General features: G+C 40.9%; 1 protein-coding gene across 1 annotated transcript in view; it reads left to right on the top strand.

Annotated features, from left to right (window-relative positions):
• Window positions 1-996: 996 nt before the first annotated feature.
• The window catches only part of SAMHD1 (SAM and HD domain containing deoxynucleoside triphosphate triphosphohydrolase 1), a 71,695-nt gene continuing 54,493 nt past the window's right edge, over window positions 997-18,198 (top strand). Inside the window, exons 1-3 of the mRNA XM_004466604.4 lie at window positions 997-1,391; window positions 4,310-4,376; window positions 14,375-14,447. Of these exons, the coding sequence (XP_004466661.1) occupies window positions 1,184-1,391; window positions 4,310-4,376; window positions 14,375-14,447 (348 nt within the window). The 5' untranslated portion in view covers window positions 997-1,183. The remainder of the gene's footprint in view (window positions 1,392-4,309; window positions 4,377-14,374; window positions 14,448-18,198) is intronic.

Below are 18,198 nucleotides of genomic sequence, written 5' to 3'. Positions count from 1 at the left end.
GGCACACTGGAAAACTTTTAGTTATTATAAATTAATTTTATATCAAAACCCTCATTAAAAGCAATTGTTGACAAGTTATTAAGAGCATGGATGGTGGAGCTAGATTGCTTGATTTGAATCACTTGCTAGCTGTGTAACCTTGGGCAAATTACTTATCTCTCCGTGCTTCAGTTTCCCTTATCAAAAGGTAATTGTGATAATTAAGTGAATTAATATTTGTAAAACTCCTAGAATAACGTCTGACATACGGTAAGACTTTTATAAGCGTTAGTAATCTTTTGGCTCCCACTAGACTACAAGTTCATACTGCTTGATAATAAACTTATCTGTCTCATTCATCCTGTATCTCCTAAATGGGTCTATGGCGGGAAGGTGGATTGGCTTAGTTGCCATCCTTTTGCCTGTCAATTGAACGGATCACGATTTATAGGGAAGCTTGCATGGGCCCTCCTCAGAGCGGCTGAAGTAAGGGGGAGATGTCTGTCATTTTCACATGCTGATACCACCAGGTAGTAAAAGTCCTTGAAGTTAAATTTTAAGTTATCAGATTGGCCACTTCCTCTGGGTAGGGAGTTGGGATGGAGAGAAGAGTGGAGATTCTCCTTTCTAGGGATATGTCTCCATTTGGAGAGGAGAAGTTTGAAATCTGCTCCTCATGGAAATCTGAAGAGAGGAGGTTGTTTTCGTGGATAGGCATCCCAAGGGCACTCTAGTAATTGAGCAATACTGTGGACCTTGTGAAATGTAAGGTATCCTCATGGCAGTCTTGCAGTCCAACTCCTAGCCCATTGTTCTCTGGCCTGGCAGCCTGATGGTCTTTTAGGTTTCCGGTCTCTGGAACTCAGCTTAAGGGGACGCCGGGAGTACTCATTTGTTGGAGAATCCTCAACTCACCAGAAGAGCCTGAGAGTGGCCAGACCCCCACCAAATCCCAGCATGCTCTTTCCCCGCCCCCTTACCGCCTTCAGCAAAGTCCACCCCACCACCCCCAGTTCCGCTTCTCAGTCCCACCCTTTCTAGTAACCGTCCGGGAGGGGTTGAGGGCGACTGGACTTCTATTACGCCTGCGCAGAGAGTCGGCTGGCGCTCCTGGGAAAGTCCCGGGACTGAGCTTTTAGTGCGCCTGCGCGCGGGCCAGGCGCCGCTGTTCTTCACTGTGCAGCCCGGGGTGCCGGCTGCGACCATGTCGCGGGCAGACTCCGAGCAGCCCTCTAAGCGGCCTCGATGCGATGGCAGCCCAAGATCCCCGCCACACACTCCTTCCGCAGCAGCAGCGAGGTCCCCGGACCCCAAACTCCACCCCGACCATGAGACCTGGGACCCGGAGCAGGTGTGCGTCTTCCTAAGTAACTGCGGCTTCAGTGAGTCCGGGCTGCTGGACCGCTTCCGAGGTAACGGGGGGACCGGCCCGGGCTGAGGAGAGGGCGCCTGAGGCCGTGGGCAGGGGCCCTCAGAGGAGGGCGGCCTGAAGGGAGAAGGGAGGCTTGCCGCGGGAGGCACTCCGAGGGGGTGGATCTGAGACCGGGGGCGCCGGGGAGGGGAGACCCGGGGCTGAGAACAGCGCCCCGAGGTGGCGAGGGGAGCCTCGGAAGGATGGGCCTGAGGCGGGAGGCGCCCGGGAAAGATGCTCTGAGGTGCAGGAAGGAGAGATGGGGGCGAGTGGGTTTGGAGACACGTGGAAGAAAGCAGGCTCTGGGGACTGCGACCCTGAGAAGGGCGAGGAACTCGCCACCCCAGCGCCGGGCGGGCGAGACTCGGGTCCCTTTTTAAGGGGGAAGAACCTTAGACCTTGGTCTGAAGTCTGCTGTCATTCGGGCTTCGGAGGCTCCACGGATCCCGGTGCTACCGCAGCTCCTTGAACACTGGCCATGTTAGTATGTTTTGAGGCTTTTGAGTTTCGTTTTCCTCCCGCTGAATTCCGGGTTCTCCTAAAGAGGAGGGAGCTTGTTTTGTTAATCTTCGAATTCCCCAGAGCCTGCTGTAGCATCCCAATAAGGCTCGATGTTTGTTGGCTGTACTTGTAGAACTTGATAAGGATCAAGGATCAAAAGCAGTTTCCTTGCTCATTCCGATCGCTCGTTTTGCCCAGTTGACCACTGAACCACCAAGAGCCCCCATTTTGGCCACATCACATGGGGAGGTTTGTACTTCAGTGAGTCTTTCTCAAAGGGAGAGTTCAGGAGCAGCAGACTTTTAGGTTTCGAGTTTTATTGGCTCAAGTTCAAGCATCCTTCCGTTTTAAATCTACTCAACTTCATGTGGTGAGTGTGAAACTTAACCCAGCCTTTTCCTCTGAGAAGTCAAGAGGAAGGTGAATCTTCGGTGGTTTGGTTTTGCAGTGGGGTGGAGCCCTGTTTGCCTAGTCTGGGGACTGTGGTTAGAGGACCTTTAGTGGCTCTGGACCTAAAGATAGCTTAACAAATTCTGCTTCCATTTTTTCCTCCCCCCACCCTTTTGTTTTCCTCTATTGCAGGGATGGAACTTTAGAACTATCTTTTTTTTGGGAACTTATCTTTGAGTAGCATGGTGGTGAAGTAATATTTTCTTTTCTGTCTCCAAAATGTGATTACTAGGCTGTGTTGTTGGCTTTGTTTCAGTGATCTGTGGATTAATTCATCAGCCTCCAGGTTGTCCTGGGTTCTCTTAACCCTGCAAGCTAGTGCTAGCCAAAAGACACATGTTTGCAGTGGCTAAAAACCAAGCACAAGGTGCTGGGTCCCTTTCTTCATTATGGAATACAGCCTCACAAGAACCTTGGAATGTATTTGCTGTAACCCACATTTTTTTCTTTTTAGTTCTTTTTTTTTTTTTTTCCACAGATGAGGTGTTTGAGGCCCAAAGATGTTAAGTAACTTGACAAAAGGACACAGCTAGAAAAAAAGCAGAACTGGATCCTAAACTCAGTCTTTGACAAACTCCAGAATTCATGCCAGCTATACCCTAACAAGTATTCTTATTAAAAACCACTGGGAAACATAAACCAAGTTAGAACCAAGGGAAAAGTAACACCCCAAAAGAAAAGTGAGCAAAACCCAAGAACAGACTATCCATAACCAGCCTGTGTAATTAAAGAAGTATCAGTTGTTGCTTTAGATTGGAAAAGACTTAAAAGATTGATAATAAGGAAAATGGGTAGTTCAATAAAGTTAGTATACATGTCAGTACACTCATGGCTCACTCATGTTAATGAACAGTTTCACAATACCTTTTGACTTACAGGAATTTTACCTACAGGGATTTACTGGTATAATTGGACAAGTGTCCAAATAAATATATCCAAGATCATTCTTCTAATTATTGGTTATAGCCAAACACTTAAAAATGACTGAAAGCAATAGTAATAACTCCTTATAAATTTTTGTACTGTTTGGATTTTTACACTGAGTAATTATTTATATGATAGAAAAATAACCAAAAAATGCCTTTTTTTTTTTTTTCACAATTATTGTTTCATTTTCTGTTACCTTTAGAAAGATTTTTATTTGTTTGAAAATAGTCCAGGGGAGCAGATATAGCTCAGTGGTTGAGTGCTAACGTCCTAAGTTCAATTCCCAGTACCTCCTAAAAAATATATATATCTTTAGCAGAGCAGGTGTAGCTCAGTGGTTGAGTGCCTGCTTTGCATGTACAAGGTTCCTGGTTCAGTGTCCGATACCTCCTAAAAAAAAACAACAGTCCAGAGTTTTAGTCTGAGGTCAGGAAGGACTAAAATTAAGTATATAGAAAGAGAAAGGGGAAAAAAAAATGTGTGTGTGTGTGTGTATATATATACATATATATATATATATAAAGCCTTTTATTTTTTATATGAAGTCTTTTAAAACACAGACTCTTGTGTGCTTTCCACAGAAGTTTTAGCAATAAATCTACACTTTGGGCACCTTTCTGGCTATGGTTTTGACCTGAGAATTCTTAGAACAATACACTTTTCCTTCTCTACCACCATGTCAAACCCTACCTATTCTATTTTAAAAGGAAGCTGCTGATCTGGAAATGCCACCCGGAGTCAGGTTTCACTTTGCTTTAAGCTGCTGGACTTTTCTTTTCTTGGAAGTAGTTTACACAAATAATTTTTAAAGTTTTAGCTATTTTATTTTTTAAAAATGTCTCTTTCAGAATAGTTATCCAGTTAAAATTAAGACTGTACAAGTAACGAAGCAAAAAAATTGGTTTTTAGCACAGTCCATTGCTTGCAGTGGGTGCTCAGTAAATGTTGATCTCTGTAAACTGTTTCATCCAAATCAAAATTGAAAGCATATGCTGTAAATATTGGATTCATTTTCTTTTTTTTCTCCCATTTGTTTCATAGAAAATAAAATCACAGGCTCGTTACTTTCCTCTCTTGATGAGTCTCTTCTTAAAAATCTTGGAGTAAGGTAAGAATGGTAAAATTTGCATTGTATCCTAGTCTACTTATGGGTGCTTTATTCACCTTAGAGGGACAATGCCCCAAATCCCTGATATTAATTGTCCTTATTTTATTTTTTTTAAAGATTTATTTTTTTATTTATGTCTCTCCCCTCCCCCCCCCCCCCGCCAGTTGTCTCCTCTCTGTGTCTATTCGCTGTGTGTTCTTCTGTGAACGCTTCTATCCTTATCAGCTTATCAGTGGCACTGGGAATCTGCATTTCTTTTTGTTGCATCAGCTCTCCGTGTGTGCAGCACCATTCTTGGGCAGGCTGCACTTTCTTTTGCGCTGGGTGGCTCTCCTTACGGGGCACACTTCTTGCGTGTGGGGCTCCCGTATGTGGGGGACACCCCTGCATGGCAGGGCACTCCTTACACGCATCAGCACTGCGCATGGGCCAGCTCCACGCAGATCAAGGAGGCCTGAGGTTTGAACCGTGGACCTCCCATGTGGTAGGCGGACGCCCTATCCATTGGGCCAAGTCCACTTCCCTGTCCTTATTGTAAATCTATGAAGTGTTCTAAAACAGAATCCCCTGCCTGCTGGTTAACGGGTTTTCTTGTTTGTTTTTTGCAAATCTCATGTTTAATACTATTGATGATTACTCTTTTAAAGAATTTTGCTCACAAGGCTTCATGCAATTTGTGATGACCAACTTTTTACTTTCAATCAGAACAATTGAGTTATGCACGTCAGAAAACATGTGAGAAGCGGTAGGTAGGAAAAATGCTGGCAAGGAAAATCAAGGCAACAACTTTATCTTGAACATGTTTCTAGATTTCCCTAAGGCTATCTCAAGATGGAATGTGGCGCCAGTGTAGCTCAAGTGGTTGAGTGCCAGCATACCACATATGAGGTCTTGGGTTCAATCCCCAGTCCGGTACCTAGAAAAAGTAAAAATAAAATAGTTGTTTAAAAAAGAAAAGATGGAATGTATCCGTGATATTAGATTGAGAGACACTATACAAACTACTTTGGCACTTTGTAGTTGTATGATTTGGGAAAAATTATTTAACCCTTCAGTTTCTGCTCCTGTGAAATGGATAATAATAATGAGATAATGTATATAAAGAGCTTAGCATATGATAAGCCTTTAAAATTCTATGTAGAGAGGACCCTCTGTATGGCTGGAGATTCTAGGGATGTCTGATTAGAGTAGGGGACACATTAAAGATCTCAACTGAGGAACCAATATTAAATATTCCTTAAAATGGAAGTTTTGTTTCTATTAGGGAATTGAAAACAGAAGCAAAATGTGTCTTTTCTTGTGGAATTCCACTTGACCAGATCTTGTTTGTGCTTACTGTAACCAAGGAGTCAAAACAAAGAATTATACTGAATTATTTCATGCACTATTACTTAGTAATTTTTTATGTCAATGTTAAATTTTTTATCAGTTTTATCAACACATATTAGTAAAACATACAATCTAGCCACAGTGTACAATGTTTGGTATAATCACATAGTTGTGCATTCATCACTTCAGTCATTATTATAGCTTTTTCATTATTCCACCCGTAATAATAATAATTTAAAAACCCAGAAAACAAAAAAAACTCTACCCCTTAATAATCTCCTCTCACTTTCTCTATGCTTCACCTGCCATACATAGCTGCTATTCTAGTTCCGTCTTTCTAATTTATTAGTATTTGTATTTTGTATAAATAGAGTCAAACAATATGTAGTTCCTTTTGTCTAGTTTCTTTCACTTAGTATATTTCCTTTTTTTTCTTTACCCTTAATAGAGGATTATTAATATATTAGTATACACTGGCGTCCATATTTTGTTTTGGTTGTATTTTTGCCTGGAATTAGCATCTTGTAACATTAATGTACCTTTGTTCAGTTTCAAAGAAAAAAATAGTCTTATGTGCACTATTACCCATATTCATATTTTACATGAGGTTTTGCTATGTTATACAGTCCCATGTTACATTTTTTTAACAAATCAATTTTATTACTACATAATAATAAAGCATAAATCCATCCAAAGTGTTCAGTCAGTGGTATTTGGTATAATCACATAGTTGTGCATTTACCACTTCATCATTATTAGACAATTTTCATTATTCCAATAATAATAATAATAAACAAAAAACAAAAAAAAATTAATCACCTCTCAATCTCTCTGTGATTCCTGTGCCGTACATAGCTGCTATTCTGTTTCCGTCTCTTGGAATTCTGTAAAAATAGTCTTGTATATGCAGTATTACACATGCTTATATTTCACATGAGGTTTCACTATGATCCATGTTTTAGCTTTCCTTCCAGTAGTATACATGTCCTTAGACTTTCCCTTCCTTTTTTTTTTAGTTTTTAAATTTTATTTACTTGTCTTTTTGTTAAAGATACATAGATCACAAAAAATGTTACATTAAAAAATATAAGAGGTTCCCTTATACCCCATAGACTTTCCCTTTCAACCACTGTCATATCCATATAATAGCTCTGCTAGTTACAAACACTGTGATATGCTTTCACCATTTCTATTCATTTCTAAAGATTTATATGAACTTTTTACCAATTATGCACAGATTAAACCTCAACTTTCCATTTTCTCCCTCATTCTATTTTCTGGTGACCTGTATTCTAATTATAAACTCCATGAGTTTACACAATATGTTTAGTTCATAATAGCACAATCGTACAATATTTGTCCTTTTGTGTCTAGTTTGTTTCACTCAACATAATATCTTCCAGGTTCATCCATATTATCATATGCCTCCCAACTTCATTTCTTCTTACAGCTACATAATAGTCCATCATGTGTATACACTACAGTTTGTTTGTTCATTCATCAGTTGATGGACACCTGGGTTTTTTCCATCTTTTGGCAATTGTGAATAACGACACTATGAACATTGGCATGCAGATGCCTGTTCGTGCCACTGCTCTCAGTTCTTCTGGGTGTATATCTAGTAGTGGTGTTGCTAGGTCACATGGCAAATCTGTATTCAACTTCCTTAGGAGCTGCCAAACAGTCATTCATAGTGGCTGTCCCATTCTGTGTTCCCACCAAAAGTGAATAAGTGTTCCTATCTCTCCACATCCTCTCCAGCACTTGTAGTTCTCTGTCTTTTTAATTTATTTCTCTCCCCTCTCCCCCCACCCCCTGCTGTCTGCTCTCTGTGTCCATTCGCCGTGTGTTCTTCTGTGTCCACTTGCATTCTTGTCAGGCGGCATCAGGAATCTGTGTCTCTTTTTGTTGTGCCATCTCGCTGCGTCAGCTTTCCATGTGTGTGGCGCCACTCCTGGGTAGGCTGCGTTTTTTTGTGTGTGCAGGGTTCACTCCTTGCTTGTGGGGCACCCCTACGTGGGGGGCACCCCTGGGTGGCATGGCACTTCTGGTGCGCATCAGCACTGTGTGTGGGCCAGCTTACCACACGGGCCAGGAGGCCCTGGGTACTGAACCCTGGACCTCCTATATGGTGGGCAGATGCTCTCTCAGATGAGCCACATTCACTTCCCTATTTTGGCCAATTTAATAGGTGTGAAATGATACCTCATTGTAGCTTTGATTTGCATTTCCCTAATCACTAGTGATGTTGAACATTTTTGTGTGATTTTTTGCCATTTGTATTTCTTCTTTTGACATGTGTTTATTCAAGTCTTTTGCCCATATTTTAATTAGGTCGTTTATCTTTTCATTTTTGAGTTGTACCATGTCTTAATATATCATGCATATTAAACGCTATCAGATATGTGATTTCCAAATATTTTCTCCCATTGATTCAGTTTCTTTTTCACCCTTTTGACAAAGTCCTTTGGGGTGCAAAAATGTTTAATTTTGAAGCAGTCCGTTTATCTATTTTTCCTTTTGTTGCTCATGCTTTGAGTGTGCAGTCCCAGAAACTACCACCTACCACAAGGTCTTCAAGATGTTTCCCTATGTTTTCTTCTAGTAGTTTCATGTTCCTGGCTTTTATATTTAGGTCTTCGATATATATATATTTTAAATTTCTTCCCCACCCCCTATGGTTTTTGCACTCGCCATCTGCTCTCTGCTGTGTATTCTTTGCTGTATATTCTTCTGTGTCTGCTTGTCTTCTCTTTAGGTGGCCCTGGGAACCAATCCTGGGACCTTCCAGACTGGAAGAGGTGCTCAATCTCTTGCGCCACCTCAGCAACCTGGTCTGCTGTGTCTCTTCTTGTCTCTCTGTGTCTTTTTATTGCGTCATCTTGCTGCACCAGCTCTCCACTCAGGCCAGCTTGTTGCATGGGCCAGCATTCCTGTGTGGGCCAGCACTCTGCTCGGGTCAGCACTCCGCGTGGGCCCACTCTCCGCTTGGACCAGCTCGCTGCGTGGGCCAGCTCGTCTTTACTAGGAGGCCCTGGAAATTAGACCTAGGATTTCTCATATGATAGACAGGAGCCCAATTGCTTGAGCCACATTTGCTTCCGCATAAGTTTTGATAACTTGTGTTCTCATTTTGATGTGTCTAAATGTATTTACTGATTTCACCTGCAATTTCTTCTTTGACCCACTGATTATTTAGGAGCTTATTGTTCAGCCTCCACACATTTGCAAATTGACTTTTTTCCTGTCTATTATTTAGTTTCAGTTTCATTCCATTGGACCTGAGAAGCTGTTTTGTATAATTTCAGTATTTTTAAATTTTTTAGAACTGCGTTGGGCCCTAACATGTGGTCCATCCTGGAGAAAGGTCCATGGGCACTTGAGAAGAATGTATAACCTGAATTTGGATGCAGTGTTCTATATATGTCTGTTAGGTCTAACTCATTTATCGTATTGCTGAAGTTCTGTTTCCTTGTTGATTTTCTGTCTAGTTGTTCTATCTAATGATGTGAGTGGGGTGTTGAAGTCTCCAGTGATTATTGTAGAGATGTCTGTTTCTCCCTTCAGTTTTCCCAGAGTTTGTCTCGTGTATTTTGGGGCACCATGGTTAAATGCATAGATATTTATGACTGTTATATCCATTTTATTAATATATAATGGCCTTCTGTATCTCTTATAATAACTTTTTTACATTTAAAGTCTGTTTTGTCTGATATTAGTATAGCTACCTCTGCTCTTTTTTGGTTACTATTTGTATGGAGTATCTTTTTCCAGCCTTTCTCTTTGAACTGTTTTGTATCCCTTGGTCTAAGGTGAGTTTCTTGTAAGCAGCATACAGATGGCTTGTGTTTTTTAATCCATTCTGTCAGCCTGCATCTTTTTTCTTAAATTTTTTTTTTTAAGATTTACTTATTTATTTATTTTCCCCCCTCCCCTTCTCCTGCCCTGCTTTTTTTGCTGTCTGTGCTGTCTTCTCATTTTCTCTCCTCTAGGATTCACTGGGACTTGATCCTGGAGACTTCTGGTGTAGAGAGAGTTTCCCTGTCAATTGTGCCACCTCAGTTCCTGGTTTCTGCTGCGCTTCATCTTGACTCTCCCCTTGTCTCTCTTTTGATGCGTCATCATTTTGCCGCATTACTCACTTGCATGGGCACTGGCTCATCACGCAGGCTCTTGTGCTCACCATGCAGGCCCTTGCCCAGGTGCTGGCTTGCCATGCGGGCACGCTCTCTTCTTTTTCACCAGGAGGCCCCAGGGATGCAACCCCGGTCCTTCCATATGGTAGGCGGAGACTCTTATCACTTGAGCGACATCTACTTCCAGCCTGTATCTTTTGTTTGGGGAGTTTAATCCATTCACATTATGATATCACTGTAAATGCACTAATTACTTCCACCGTTTTATTCTTTGGTTTTCATATGTTATATCATTTTTTTGTCTTTTTACTCTTTTGGATATCCTTTTTGCTATTCTTTCTTCTAATCTCTTCTCCAGTCCTCTTTCTTCTATCTTTTTCTTTCAGGTCCTAAGGCTTCCTTTAATATTTCCTGCAAAGGTAGATTCTTTTTTTGAAAACTCTCTTAGTTTCTGTTTGTTTTTGAATATTTTATACTCACCTTCATATTTGAAGGATAATTTTACTGGATAAAAAATATTCGGCTGGCAGTTTTTCTCCTTCAGTATGCTAATTGTATCATACCATTGTCTTCTCGCCTCCGTGGTTTCTGAAGAGAAATCTGCACTTACTGTGGATGTCCCTTGTACATGATGGTTTGCTTCTCCCTTGCTGCTCTGAGAATTTTCTCTTTGTCATTGACATTTGACATCTGAGTAGTATGTGTTGAGAGACCTCATCTTGACTCTTTAAGAACCACATCCCTCCAAACCCTCATACTACTGCTCTTCAGCTCCTCAGCAACTTAAACTAAACCTATTTATCATGTATATAGTTGTTTACTATTTGAAATAAATGGGATTTATTCTAATAGTCTTTATTTTAAAGGGAACCATATACTTTTTTGTGGACCCAAATACTATTTTTTTTAAAAGATTTGTTTATTTATTTCTCTTTCCTTAACACCCCCCCGTTGTCTGTTCTCTGTGTCTATTTGCTGTGTCTTTTTTGTCCGCTTCTGTTGTTGTCAGCGGCATGGGAATCTGTGTTTCTTTTTGTTGCGTCATCTTGCTATGTCAGCTCTCCGTGTGTGTGGCGCCATTCCTGGGCGGGCTGCACTTTCTTTTGTGCTGGGCAACCCTCCTTACGGAGTGTACTCTTTGCGCGTGGGGCTCCCCTACGCGGGGGACACCCCTGCGTGGCAGGGCACTCCTTGCGCGCATCAGCACTGCACATGGGCCAGCTGCACACAGGTCAAGGAGGCCCAGGGTTTGAACCGTGGACCTCCCATGTGGTAGACGGACACTCTAACCACTGGGCCAAGTCTGCCGCCCCAAATACTATTGATTCATAGAACAAATATTTATGAAGGGCCCTCATTTGCTAAGCATTCTTCCAGGAATTTGGGACACATTAGTGAACAAAAGAGAAAAAGTCCAAATTTCAGAATGAACATATATGGCACATCTCTTACGCCCTGCCTCACACTCTGAGGTAGAATGTGGTTGACTCTTCAGAGCTGCACTTTGAGCTGCCCTCTGTGTTAGCCACTAGCTATATATGGCTTTTTAAATTAAAATTAAATTAAAAATTCAGTTCCTTAGTTACACCAGCCAAATTTCAAATGCTACTGTGGTAGGCAGTGCTGATACAAAACATTTCCATCATCACAGAAAGTTCTACTGAACTGTACAGCTCACAATGGTACCATTGTAGGGCCACTTGCTCACAGTGGTACCAGTGCAACCAATTTGCTAAAATCCTTGTACTCTTTTTCCCATCTTTCTAATTTCACCATCCCTAATCCCTGACTCCTACTCCTAGGGTTCCCTTCCCAAAATAAATGATCTGTATCCTAGCTCTTTTCCAGGATCCTGCTTTCTAGAGGAAAACAGCTTAGTCAAGCACTTTTTGTGATCCCTCAATTTCATGATCAGTCATTGATTTATAAAGGTTTTTCTGGGAAATGAGAAACATTGTCACATTAAATGTATATTTTCAGTTAGAAGAAGGTTTAATTAGAGTTCAGAAATGTTGAAATACAGAAATAAAATCTTATTATAGTCTAAGACAACCTTTTTTTAAATGGTCTATGGTTTGTTTTTTAAATTTTATTGTGTTATATATGATGTAAAATTTAGCATTTTAGCCATTTTTACATGTACAATTTAACAGCATTAATTATATTTACAATACTGTGCTGGTAATACTTTTTTTTTTTTAGTTTCCTGGCCCATGACCATTTTATGTCTTTATTTAAAGCTATAGTCTTTGCAAAAACACAGACAAGTTTTTGGTGGTTGTTTTTATATGCTTTATCATGATTTCCTTATGAATAGCTTTTTTGGGACATCTTAATTAACTGATCAATACTGAGTATCAGTTCAGGAAAATATCAGGCACTGGGGTTATTTTAGATTTTGTATTATTTTGTTGTGTGATTTCTGTTTATGCTCAGCTGTGCAACTATACTTAATCAGTTATAGCCCCTCTAAATTGAGTTCTTCTAATGATTTTTTAAAAGATTTTTAATTTTTTATTTCTTTTCCCAACCCCCGCCCCGGGGTGTCTGCTCTCTGTGTCCATTTGCTGTGTGTTCTTCTGCGTCCGTTTGCATTGTCAGCGGCACAGGGAAACTATGTCTCTTTTTTGTTGTGTCATCTTGTTGCATCAGCTCTCTGTATGTGCGACGCCACTTCTGGGCAGGATGCACTTTTTTTCACGTGGGGCGGCTCTCCTTGCAGGGCGCACTCCTTGTGTGTGGGGCTCCCCTACGCAGGGGCGCCCCTGCATGGCACGGCACTCCTTGCATGTGGCAGCACTGCGTGTGGGCCAGCTTACCACACAGGTCAGGAGGCCCTGGGTATCGAATCCTGGACCCTCCATATGGTAGGCAGATGCTCTATCAGTTGAGCCATGTCTGCTTCCATGTCCCTTTATTTATTTATTTATTTAAGATTTATTTCTTATTTCTCTCCCCTTTCCCCCCCAGTTGTCTGCTCTCTGTGTCCATTCGCTGTGTGTTCTTCTGTGACCACTTCTATCCTTATCAGCAGCACCAGGAATCTGTGTTTCTTTTTGTTGTGTCAGCTCTCCGTGTGTGCGGCGCCATTCTTGGGCAGGCTGCACTTTCTTTCACGCCGGGCCGCTCTCCTTATGGGGCATACTTCTTGCGCATGGGGCTCCCCTAAGTGGGGGACACCCCTGCTGGGGCACTCCTTGTGCGCATCAGCACTGCACATGGGCCAGCTCCACACGGGTCAAGGAGACCCACGGTTTGAACCGCAGACCTCCCATGTGGTAGGTGGATGCCTATCCATTGGGCCAAGTCTGCTTCCCTCCATTAGTTCTTGAGAGCAGAAACTGAGTCTTTAATTTAACTCCAGTACTTTGACTACACTGGCAAACAGAAGTATCTGTTAAATAGTTGTTAAATGAGTGAATATTTACTTTTTTTCATAAGGTTTATAGTTGTGCCTGAGTATTAGGCTAAATTGAGAAATAGATTAATTAAGGAATTGCTAAGAGCTCTGTGATAAGTGCATTCTTTTTTTTTTAAAGATTTATTTTTTATTTATTTCTCTCCCCTTCCCTGCCACTGCCCCCTCCCCGAGTTGTCTGCTCTCTGTGTCCATATGCTGTGTGATCTACTGTGTCCACTTATATTCTTGTGAGCGCCACCAGGAATCTGTATCTGTATCTGTTTTTATTGCGTCATCTTGCTGCGTCAGCTCTATGTGTGTGCAGCGCCACTCCTGGGCAAGCTGCACTTTTTTCGTGCTGGGCGCCTCTCCTTAAAGAACACACTCCTTGTGCGTGGGGCTCCCCTATGCAGGGGAACACTCCTGCAAGGCAGGGTACTCCTTGCGCTCATCAACACTGCGGGTGGGCCAGCCCATCACATGGGCCAGGAGGCCTTGGATTTGAACCCTGGACCTCCCCTGTGGTAAGCGCTTGCTCTATCTGTTGAGCCAGATCCACTTCCCCAAGTGCATTCTTTTAATCCCTCTCCAGCTCTTTGAGGTAAGTAATATTGCCCCTGGGTTATAAATGAGTACGTCTATATATAAAAAAGTTGTGACTTTTACAAGGTCGTGCAGATTTCATGTGGTAGATCTGAGCTGGTTCTGTCTGGTTTCAAAATCCTCTTTCATTATCACTATACTTTATGTCAACAAGTGCTACCTTCAGTTTTCACTAACATGAGCCATGTAGATCCAGGATGATAAGGGTAGATGTTGAGTTCAGTTTGGTTATAATAAGTTTGAGGTTTAAATTGACATTCAGTAGAGATGTAGGAGATGTTGCAGATTGAGAAAGAAGATCAAGGGCAGAACTCTGGGGGAGGCCTATATTGATTATGCAGGAGAGTCTCAGATCTTAGGGCTAAGAATGGAGAGAGTTTCTAGGAGCATGTCTGAATTATTGTTCCTTCCAACCTGACCTTCCATTCTATTAGTCCAGATAACATAGAGTTGATTATATACTGTTATATACTCTAGGGATTATTATTAAGCACATGATGATGGATATGCTTATCCTGTTGTAATTTTAGTTCCTTGGAGGAGAGACAGAAGCTGCTTAGTTGTATCCAAAGACTGAGTCAAACTCACATTGATACAATGAAGGTAAGAGGAATTTGACTTTTTATCAAATTTTTAAATATAAAGTGGTGATTAACTCAAACATGTAAAATTCATTTAAAAAGAATGAAAGGAGGGGAGTGGATATAGCTCAGTGGTTTGAATGCCTGCTTCCCATGTGTATTAGCCAAAGGGATGGTGATGCAAATACCAGAAATTGGTTGGTTTTTATAAAGGGTATTTATTTGGGATAGGAGCTTACAGATACCAGGCCATAAAGCATAAATTACTTCCCTCACCAAAGTCTATTTGGAGTTAAGATGGCTGCTGATGTCTGTGAGGGTTCAGCCTCCTGGGTTCCTACATTCCTGGGGCTTGCTTTACTCTGGCTTCAAGGTTCCTTGCCTCCTGGCGCTGGCTTTTCTTACCTCTGCGTGCTGACTTCCCAGGGCTCCAGTCTTCAGCATCAAACTCCAACATTAAAAGCCCTCAACTGTTCTTCCCCATGCCTTTTATCTGTGAGTCCCCACCCCTAATCCTAACACCCTAATCATAACTCAATCATGCCCAGGTACAGATCAGATTACAAGCATAATTCAATATTTCTTTTTGGAATTAATCAATTATATCAAACTGCTATACCATGTGTGAAAAAAAAAAAAAGAGTGAAAGGAAATCTGCTTTTCAGTGATAGGATGAACTGTAGGTAATGGATCTTTGTACTTTCCTAAATTTTCTGCATTTTCTAAAATGAGTACTGAATATTTAAGTCAGAAGAAAACCTAAGATATTTCAAGCATACAGGAAAGTATAAATAGGGAGCCTTTCCCTGATTAAGATAGTAGAATGAGACACTTCAGGGCTCCGTCCCCTATAGAAGCTTTGAACAATAAGCAAGATTTGGAAGAAACATCTTTCTAGAAGCAAATCAAAAAAGGCTACGTAGAAGTGGTAGGAACTTGTGGTACCCTAACTGACTCCTCCCCATCCTTTTACTGCCTTTGCATGGAGTCAGTCCATACTCTCAGTATAGATTCCTGGTCCTGGTTTTGGAGAGAGCAGCGTAACACTCATACACATACTAGGAGCGTGTATGTCTAGCCCAATCTGTCTGGTTGTAGCCTGAACACCTTGCTGTCCCAGAATTTGCCCTTCACATAGAAGGTGACTCAGGGAACTCTCCTACAGAATGCTATGGGAGAGCAGACAAGTCATACTGCCTGGGAAAAAGGATTGCTGGCTATAGAATATACAGTATGGTGCCTGAGACCATGAGGCATTGGTTTCCTAGGGAAAGGGGGACATTTGTATCTGTATAAATGGGGGAATTCCTAGGGCCACACATGCATGCTCAAGATAAGAGGCTTGTACAGAAAGAATCACGGTGGCCTCTACACTTTGACCCAGAGCTATTCTCCCAACTCATTGTATAGATTAGCTCTGAAGAAAAGCACTGGCACAGGTCAATCTACAAAGACATAAATTTTTTGTTTTGTTTTGTTTTGTTTTTGTTTTTTGGGTTCTTTTGGTTATTGTTAGCTCCTGGCATTCAAGTAAAACTCTAACTGGATATAAGCTTATGGAACATGATAAGGCATTAAAATGTGAAAATGTCCAAGTTTAAAAAAATTACTAAACAATGGGATTTTAAAACATACAAAGAAATGAGAAGTGATGGCCAGGCAAAGAGAAGATTAAAGTGTTAGAGAATATCAGTGAGGAGATTCAGATCTGGTACATTCCAGACTAAAAAAGGTCTTATATATGCTCAAGGAGCTAAAGGAAAACATGAACAAAGAACTAAAGGAAATCAGGAAAAGAATAGGTGAACACAAAGAGAATATCAGTAGAGTGATGGAAATTATGAAAAGGAAACAAACAGAGCTAAAGAAAAAAAAATTCCTTGGAGAGGTTCACCAGCAGGTTGGAGCCTGCAGAACAAAGAATCAGTGAACTTGAAGCTAATACAACTAAAATCAGCCAGTCTGAGGAGCAGAAGGAAGAAAGAAGAAAAGTGAATAGAGCCTGAGGAGCCTGTCAGACATTATCAAGCATATCAATGTATATGGTTTGGGAGTCCCAAATGGAGAAGAAGGAAAGGTGCAAAGAATATTCAAAGAAATAATGACTGAAAACTTCCCGAATATAATGAAAGACATGAGTATACAAATCTAAGACACTCAGTGAACTCCTGTGGCACTTTGATATTATATATGCATTCAGAAAAGAGACATTGATTATGCTTGTAAGCTGGTCTTTTCCTGTGGGCGTGATAGCCCTTTGATTGTATTAAATTCAGAGGTTTCACTTTTACTTTATTAAATCAAGATTAGGGCTTTGATTTGACCATGTTGTTAGGCGTGCAGAAAGGCTGAGCCCTCTCAGACTGTTACCTGCCATCTTGCTGCAACACATGGCAACAGACTTGGGGTGAGAAAGTACTTTTTATGGTACCTTGAGTTGGATTCTTTAGGGCCTTGTAACTGTAAGCTTCTACCCAAAATAAATACCCTTTATAAAAGTCAACAGATTTCTGGTACTTTGCATCAGTACCCCTTTGGCTGACTAATACCACTCCCGTCAGGAAAACCCAAATAGAACCACTCCATGGCATATTATAATCAAATTGTTGCGTGCCAAAGATAAAGAGAGAATTATGAAGGCCACAAGAGAGAAGCAACATGTCACACACAAGGGAGCCTCAATAAAATTAAGTGGTGATTTCTCATCAGAAACCAAGGAGGCAGGAAATAAGTGGGAAGACACATTTTAAGAGCTGAAAGCAAAAAATTGCCAACCAAGAATTCTATATCTGGCAAAACCATCTTTCAAAAATGAAGGAGGGGCTAAGACATTCCCAAAGAAATAAAAGCTGAGGGAGTTTGTCACTACTTAACCGGTTCCATAAGAACTGCTAAAGGAAGTTCTAGAGGTTGAAAGGAAAAGACACTGGACAATTGGCTAAAGCCACATGAAGAAATAAAGATCTCTGATAAAGATAATGACATGGAAAAACATAAATGCCAGTATTTTTGTATTTTTTATTTGTAGCTCCACTTTTTACTTCCCACAAGATCTAAAAAGCAAATGCATAAAATATAATGATAAATCAATGATTTTTGACTCATAATGTGTAAATATATAATCTCTGACAAAAAGTATATGAAAATGGAGGTGATGAAGGGATATTGGAACATAGTTTATGTATGCTCTCAAAGTTGTTAAGTTGGTATGACAGCCAATGAGATTGTTTTAGATTTAGGATGTTAAGTTTTAGCCCCTTGGTAACCACACACACACAAAATATCAGAATATGCAAACTCACAGGGAAAGAAAGGAGAGGACAGGGGTTGGGGACAAGGGTAGTAGGGAATTAATGCAAAACAAGTGTAGGGTTTCTGTTTGGGGTAAAGAGAAAGTGATGGTAATGGATGTTGGTGAAGATCCTGCAACATTGTGAATGTGATTAGTCCCACTGCATAGAATGTTTGGGAGGGGTTAGGATGGGAGGATTTTTATTATATATATATATATATGTTTCCACAAGTTAAAAAAAAAGAAAGAGAAACTAAAGACATAATGACAATTAAATATAATACTTGATGGGCTCTAAGAATGGAGGAGAAGAGGCTCAAAAGGACATTATTGGAACATAAGAAAAAAAAATTGCATATAGAATGCAAGCTTTATATCAATGGTAGATTTCTTGAACTTGATAACTGAACTTAGGACGATTACGTAAGTAAATTTCCTTGTCTGTAGGAAATATACATGAACATATTATATGTTCAAGGAG

Source organism: Dasypus novemcinctus, chromosome 24 (genome assembly GCF_030445035.2).
Source record: "Dasypus novemcinctus isolate mDasNov1 chromosome 24, mDasNov1.1.hap2, whole genome shotgun sequence".
NCBI lineage: Eukaryota > Metazoa > Chordata > Mammalia > Cingulata > Dasypodidae > Dasypus > Dasypus novemcinctus.
Note: the sequence above shows the minus strand (reverse complement) of the source record. Positions and strands in the feature narration are given on the sequence as shown.